The sequence below is a fragment of the Pantherophis guttatus genome, chromosome 6 (genome assembly GCF_059756535.1).
Source record: "Pantherophis guttatus breed Tessera chromosome 6, ASM5975653v1, whole genome shotgun sequence".
Classification (NCBI taxonomy): Eukaryota; Metazoa; Chordata; class Lepidosauria; order Squamata; family Colubridae; genus Pantherophis; species Pantherophis guttatus.
The window spans coordinates 33,597,876-33,606,044 of NC_142068.1; the positions used below are offsets into that span (position 1 = coordinate 33,597,876).

Below are 8,169 nucleotides of genomic sequence, written 5' to 3' on the forward strand. Positions count from 1 at the left end.
CTGTGTGTTTCATTATAATTTCATTACAGACTTTAAGAAAAACTCCTCCAAAACAAATCAAATGAATGTAATAGAAAGCAGCCATAGTAATCAAATCCTTTTCTTGCATTTGTTTTTCCTAAAGCCTTTCCTAAAGTCTTTCCTAAAGACTTACCAAATAGAACCTGCTGCAAAGGACAGGGTTATAATTTTAAAAAACCTAATAATTTGTATTCTGTACTAAATGTGATCATATATCACCATTCTGTCACATTTTTCCCCCTGATTATTCTCAAGCTTTCATACTTTCAGCTGCATCATTTGAAACCTACAAAGTGCAAGTGGAAATCCTTCTACTACAACAATTTTCTAAATATTTGGGAGTCCTGAATTCTTGCCTCTTTCCTCTCAGGAGGTCCAGATCAAGGTTACTTCCTGCAGGTTCCTGTCAAGGAATAGGAGACAGGGAAATATACAAACTGCTGACCAGACTCGTTATTTTTAAAAGGTTTTCAGGAGCTGCTTAATTGCAAAGAAGAATGCAGTTTTCCCTAGAGGAAGACAGGTGGCGTAAACATACAAAGGAAATCTCCTTCTTCCTTCAAATAGTGAAGCCAAACGACGCTTTTTCTGTAATGTTCTTTCTCAAAAGGAAAGTCGTTTTTTGTTTTTTCCCCCAACCGGGTGGGGTGACGTCAGTCTGTCAGTAAGAGTCAGGTGATGTACACTATAAGCGGAGGGAGCTCTCCTGGTGCTGAAAACAGTCTGTAAACTCGGAGCGAATGGATATAGTCAATATCATGATTTAGATTGCCTCAGACACAGGTAAGAATATATGCTTTCTCTTTTAATCGACAAATCAAAGGAAAGAGTCAATGTATATGTTCTCTGTAGGCAGCTTCCCAGCAGGGAATAAGGTAGAAGCAGCAAATTACCTAGTCAGAAAACGTATGAAATTGAAACCTGATGCACTTCACTTAGCAGCACAGAAACAGGGTGTTAATTGTACATGTTAAATATATTTTTCATACCTTCTGATTTAACTATATTTCAAAAATAATAAGAAACCAGACCAATGAGAATGTTGATAATTATACCTGAGAGTTATTAAAACCCTTATATAGGAAATTTGAGGATTTTTAATCGTTTAGTTCAGAAATGTGTATTTATAAAGATTCATTTTTAGTCAGTGTTAGTGCAACTAAATCTAAGAAATAAGTCACTATATTTTAAAACATAATGCTGCTAACACTCTGTTCTTCCATGTAAGATAAAATTTCTAATATTCTAATTTGGATAAAAGTAAAAATTTATAAATGTATGGTTAAATGTAGGTCTTTATGGATAAAATAGATATACTGGATCTCTGCATAATTCCTACTGAATATTCAGAAAAGAGTATATTCTATTGAATATATTAAAACCTAAAAGCTTCAGTCCATTGACTATATTAACAGTTTTACGATTCTGTTCAAGGATATTATTTACGTCTATACAAAAGTAATGGAAACTAGAGGATTTTCTAATAAGCAGTTATTTGGAGATATTGGAATTGAATTTGGAATTCAAATGTAGTAAAGTAGAAAATAATACAGCTACTATTGAGTAGAGTGGAAAGTCCTTAAATATTTTCTTTTTATATTTATCCATTTAATTGAAAGATGGCACTTTTAGCATAAAAATATACCAACTGAAGCATACAATAAGATAAAAGAAAACTATTTTAAATACTGTAAAATTTTGATGCATTTTGCTCATTGTTCATGTCTGGAACTTAACATTATTTTACCTTGCAATAAATCTTTATTACTAAGCACAATTGTAGTTCAGAGTGACTGCCAGAGTACAGAATAAAGACAAGAATTTTGTTTTTATATATTGTTTAAAATATATAGAAACAATCCAAAGCAACTAAAAATCAATTCAACAATTTTAAAATGGTGCTATTAACTTGTTAATATTCCAGTCAACTATAGTGAAATCCAGACAACCTCACTAAAATCACTAGGATTTAAGTATATCAATTAAGTCCTACAGATTTCTCTATATTTAACTACCATTAAAATTGGATTCCATACAATCATTCACATTTTGTCTTTCTTTATCTGCTTTACTCTATCTGCTATTTCATTTATATTTCTTCCACAGGCTTTCATTGGTCATTAGAACATAAAAGCTATTTGACTAAAGCCATTCAAGCATTTGGACTGCAATATTTATTGCAAAGTAAGAAAAACTATCCTCTTTTAAGGACCTTGGCAAAGAAAGAATCCCCCCTCCTATTTTGAAATGATATTGAATAGAGTCTTAAGAATTAACAAATTATTAACTAGCATTTTTATTAATCTAAATTCTTACTTTGGGCATTGTTGGATAAAAAATTAAGCAATTCTGTTATAGTATTTTAATTAGCTCAATATGTAAAATCATGCTATGCTGTGCTGCAAACCAGTCTATATTGCTTGAATGGCATAATTAGCCTTGTGTGTTTACTCAGAACAGAGTAAGATAAAAGCATTACTGAATTTTTTTCCTCCAGCTCATGAACCACTATTATGTCAACGGGATATTTTAAAGTGTAAAAGGGACGAGGAAAAATGAGTGGACTGGAAAAAAAGTTGAATCAAGCTGATACCATTGTATGTCCATTCTGGATTTAATTTTTCTCTGGTCTATTTATTGCAATTTCTCTCTAAAATCTTAGAATTTCTTTCAGCAAGATTTAAATAAACAGGATTTCTGTCCTTTTAGCCCAGTAACCCAGAAACAATAACGGTTTTTATATAATGTTCAATCCACTATTTACTTACTACTTTTTCCCATAGATGATACAGCCAAATGTTATAGAGGTAACATTTATAACTCTGAATAAATAAATATCTTGGATCAATCATTTTATAATTAGAATGGTTAAATCCCATGTGGACTGTGTACTATTCTTTTTGTAAACAGGATTTAAAAAAAATAATTCCCACTATTAACATAACCCTATTAACATAAATATGAAATACTTATTTACCAATGCAAATGGCCATAGGCTAGCAAATGGTTTATTCAAGCCAGAAGGATTTAGTGTTCTATTCAGAATTTCCCTGTCTGAATAGAACACTAGGCTTACTTAAATGCATTTGAGACAAAAATATATTTTTTATTAACAGCATATATGTGATGAAATATTAGGGAAGCACATTTAGCCACTAAGTCTGACTGATATTTGCTAATCTTTCTTTGTGAAATGTTCTTCTGTTAAAGTTAAAACAATAAAATATATTGCAAAATTTCAAAATAAATTATCTTAGAAGTCTATTCTTTATTTTTATTAATGTCTGATTATTTTTTTTACTTTGAGGTTCTATTTTCTGATTGCAATGTTTTGGAATGAGTAAATCAATAAACTGAGATGTTCTGTGAAACTGTAGATAGGAAAACCTACATTTGTCAATATTTGATATAATATTTTATGGACATATTTATACTTTAATTAAGCAATTACCTTGTTCTCTTAGTTTATGCACTAGATAAATCTGGTTGCAATTTCAGGCACATCTAAACATTATAAAAACACAATCCAGGCTAGCAATTAAAATCTATATTCTTTGTCAAGGGAAAAAGCTGGCTTGACTATCAACATTGCTTTAATTTTGCACTTGGGAGTATGTTATAAATATTTAGTGACAGAGATAGAGATTCATTTTCCATAAAATATTTATTTCCATTTGTTATATTCATTGTGTTTATTTACTAACACTACTTATCAACTGGTCAAATTATATGACTATACTTTATTAATAAGTCTGAGCTTATTATTTTATTATTTGCAGAGTGATCACAATAGATTTATTTTTATTGATTGATGGTAACCATTTTAGATTAGTGGACACATTTGGAATTCTGAAAATTTGCTATGAATACTCCCACAAAATGGCTGCTAGAAGGGCTGGGCTTCTTCATTTAAAGGAAAACAAATGCTATGGAAGGATATAATCAGTTAGAATCTATAATTATCAGAATCTTGCCATATCCTTCAGGTCTCCCAAACGCAAGGGGACCTTACTACTCTGACTTAGTTTGTTCCTTTTCTAGGCTAGTAAGTACACTTTTAGACAAACACTGAAATTTAAGACACCTATTGGGCCCAGAAAAAAATATTGCAACTAAAAATAATGATAGTGGATGATCCTCAATTTAGCAAAATGTCAGCTTCCTTTTTTCAACTAAAAGTAAAAAAGTAATAAAAAAATATAAGATCAGGTGGTTCAGAAAGCCTTGCAAATATTAAGGCAAATGTTCACAGATACCTTGATGGCCCATGAACCATTTTTGGTAACTAATTCTAGATTCTGAAAATGTTTTGTCCAAAAGTATTAAGTTGATAACAGTACATAATATAAGGAATTTAAGGTTCTGTCTAGGAAATCAATAGTATTGTTTAATAAATAAGAGCTGTCCTACGTAGATTATAATTTAAAAATTAGAGATAGGCTTCATGATTATTGAGGTATTTAAAACTGTTTCCTCAAACAATAAGGGAAACAGAGCAATTTGTAGAAGGAGTAGCAGAACCTGGGGTGGAGTTAAAAGAGGGATTAGCCTAGAATCCCTACATAGACACAAGCAGACTAAATCCAAGCCCCCTTGAATTCTGTGGATCCTTATCTAATACCAAGCAGGAGGTAACCATTAGTTGAGAATATTTGTGTGCATAGGCTATTTAGCAATAAATCAGTTTAATTGGACCTTCATGTGTAGACCTAGTCTTTCACGCCTGATACTAAATTACAAGGAATAACTTCTATGCAAAAATAGTTAGTTGTAACTATTTGTATAGAGTATGGTTAATTATGTTTCATTTTTATGATCTCTGAACATAACTAAATAAATAATATAATTCAACTTGAAGTAATTTATAAGTTACTTTAGTCTAGAACTATTATTGCTGTCCATACTTGACCATATAAGATATTTAAAATGTACCTCTCTGTGTTAATTTTCAATTTTTTCCCTTTATTTTAAGGAAACATTTCAAAAATGGCTGATAAAATCTCCTGGCTTGGAATACTTTTGCTTCTTGCCCAAGTTTTTCTGCTGATCTCTTATGCCAATGCCGCTTCATTTCAAAGTTTTCAAAACATTCAAAATGATCCAGACTATCTAATGAAAAACCTACAAAGGTTTCCAAGCCCAGATATGATCAAAGCTCTGGAATACATAGAAAGTCTAAGAAAACAAACCAGCAATATAGAAACAAGTCCAGATTATAATTCCTTTCAAAATGCTCCATTTGTTCTACAGTCAAAAGAAAGCAAAAACCAACACTATTTACCTGACAACCAAAGGGAGACCTTCCCGGAAGATGATTCCCAGTGGGTTAAGACAATGTTGGAAACCATAAGACAAAGAGAGAAAGAATCAAAAGTTGTCTCAAAAGAAAATAAACTTAATCCCCTGAATTCAGACAATATCTTTCTGGATGGAATAATGGATGATTATGATGATCGTACTTGGCCTGCACCAACACATAAAAATTTTAAGGTTCCACATACCTACTTTGAAGAAAATTCAAGAGATAGTCCTTATAAAAGAACAAATGAAATAGTGGAAGAACAATACACACCCCAAAGTCTTGCCACATTAGAATCTGTATTTCAGGAGCTAGGGAAAATGATGGCACCTCATAATCTGAACAAAGAAAGGTTTAATGAGGAACAAAAGCTATACGCTGATGAGGAAGATGACGCTTTTAAAGGAAATAACATTGCTTATGAAGATGTGGTTGGAGGAGAGGACTGGAATCCAATAGAGGAAAAAGTGGAAAGTCAAACTCAAGAAGAAATAAGAGATAGTAAAGAAGAAATTGAGAAAAATGAAGAGATAAATGATGAAATAAAGAGAGCAGGTACCCTGGAAGATGACCTGAAAAAAGAGAATAAAAATCAAGTCCTGGAAGATGTTTCACAGTTGATGGATTATTATTTGAAAAAGATGATGAATAGACCAGGAGGTAATATATTGGGAATCAACCAAAATGAAGACAAAAGGGCAGTCAAATACTTTGAAAAACAGCTTGATCCTCAAGCAGTTTATCAGTTGATAGAAATTTCGAGAAATTTACAGATCCCACCTGAGGATTTAATTGAAATGTTGAGATCTGGAGATACACATCAGAATGAAAAGGAACAAGAACCAGAACTGGTTGAAGATATTGATGAAATCCCTGAGATTAATTTAGAAAAGTCAGATTTATTCAAAAATAAGCTTAACTCCTTACATGGTTATCAAAAGCAAAGATTTAATGTTCTGCCAGATAATCTGCCAGAAGACATGAATGTTGAAGATATTATCAATCTTTTAGGGATGGAAAATGTTGGCAATCAAAAACCTCCTTATCCTGGACATCAAATAAATCAAGAAAATGGATTGCCAAAATGGTACCTGCCTGCAAGATCTGATCAAAACTTACTTTCCAAAGTGGCCTGGCTCAACCGTTTAGAAAGGCAAATGAAACAAGAATCATTGAATGGAAAAGAAGAAGAGTTGTCAGACTATTTAGCCAAGATGTTGACAAAGTATCCTGAAGCTATCAATACAGGTCTGAAAAAAGAAATTCCACTTGCAGTTTCATCTGAACGTGACCATCTAGACCAAATAGGAAGTCATGAACCAGATAAATTCACTTTATTCAGCAAAAGGCTGCCAATGGCTAAAGAGAATGATGACACTCAGAACAGACCATATATGGATGAAGAGATGCTAGCAAAAGTTCTGGAATATCTAAACCAGGAAAAGTCTGAAAAGGGGAGAGAACATATTACCAAAAGGGCAATGGAAAACATGTAGTTGTTTAAATATTATTTCTCCTTGTTGGATTAAATTATACCCCAATTCAGTTGTGATTTACTTTTCTTTAAGAATTTGAGGCATGTTCAGGCATTATACCTAGCTGCTTTTTGCCCACAAGAATTCTGGCACCCCCTTTTTCATGAGTAATATTACTTGTATGAAAGAAGAGCTCATGGGCCTCAACTATAGCTGCTCCTGTAGTCTCTGCATGTGGTTTTGAACATCAGCAATTGCAGGAACTTCCACAGGTGAGATCTGTGAGCTCCTAGCAAATGCTCTATACTGCTTGTGAAAATGATTGTGCCCAGATGACTCCTTCAGGTGCAAAAGTAGTAGTGGTTTTGTGTCTCAGTTGGTCACCGTGATGGATGATTTGGCACTGAACAGTCTGTATAAACTCCTATGAGCTGTTCTGTGGTTTGTGAGTATCTCTAAATGTTTGAAATCTTGATCAAATAACAAATTGCTTCAATTTTTTTAAGAAACAAGTTTATGAAATAAAAACTGTCAAACAGTAAATCTTGAGACATCTTGATCAAAGCAGATTGGCCACCAAAATAGGGGTTTTTTAAATGAATTGAAATATTTTGTTATTGTCTGTAGTGTTTTTTTGTGAAGTACCAAATAAAAAATAAAGCATTCATATACATATAATATATATATATATATAGTTTTATTTACAAAGCTTTTTCTATTCTGTGTTTTAAGGTCAATGAATAAATATTATTTCTGGACAATAGACTGTGTTTTGTTTTGAGTGAATTGAACTGTTTATTTTCAAAATTAGCTTAAGTAAAATAATTGTGCTTTAAAGAATAATCATTTTAATTTTCCAGATAGCAAGCAACTACACGTTTAATGATGTTACTGAAGGCACTTTCTCAAAATCCTCTCACAAACACATTACCAATAGAACACAATGTTTTATAAATTAACAATAGTCGGTAGAAACACTTTTATCTGAGGATAACTAACTGAAGAAGGAAAGAAATCCATAATTCATCTTTAAGCCTGTCTTTCCGTTTCCATTACATTATAGTTATAATTATGTTGTGTGGAATAAAATATCAACTCTAAAACTCATTTGTATATATTGTATCAAGGGAAGATATTTGAAGACTATAAATTAAATTGACATCTTGACTAATTATAAATAATACACTGAGTTAGAACCAAACGATTTTTTTCATTCTTTTGTCCTAGAAAAATCAAATTAGTCATCTCTGATTTAAGTTTCATTGTTCATCTTCCAAAAGACACAAAAGTGCAATAGTCATTAACTCAGATTATTTAAAAGGGTGATTAGGCAAACTGGGTAGCAACATATCAATTAGCATTAAATGGCAGAGC

General features: G+C 31.9%; 1 protein-coding gene across 1 annotated transcript; it reads left to right on the forward strand.

The window, feature by feature from the left end:
- The first annotated feature begins 666 nt into the window (after window positions 1-666).
- Window positions 667-7,473, forward strand: SCG2 (secretogranin II). Its single transcript, XM_034439409.2, has 2 exons — window positions 667-804; window positions 4,994-7,473. Exon 2 carries the CDS (start codon window positions 5,008-5,010, stop codon window positions 6,814-6,816), a length of 1,809 nt encoding a protein of 602 aa, XP_034295300.1. The 5' UTR covers window positions 667-804; window positions 4,994-5,007; the 3' UTR covers window positions 6,817-7,473.
- The last annotated feature ends 696 nt before the right edge of the window (window positions 7,474-8,169 follow it).

Excerpts from the sequence above, each read along its gene's own strand:
- SCG2 (XM_034439409.2), top strand. The coding sequence starts at position 5,008 with ATGGCTGATAAAATCTCCTGGCTTGGAATACTTTTGCTTCTTGCCCAA.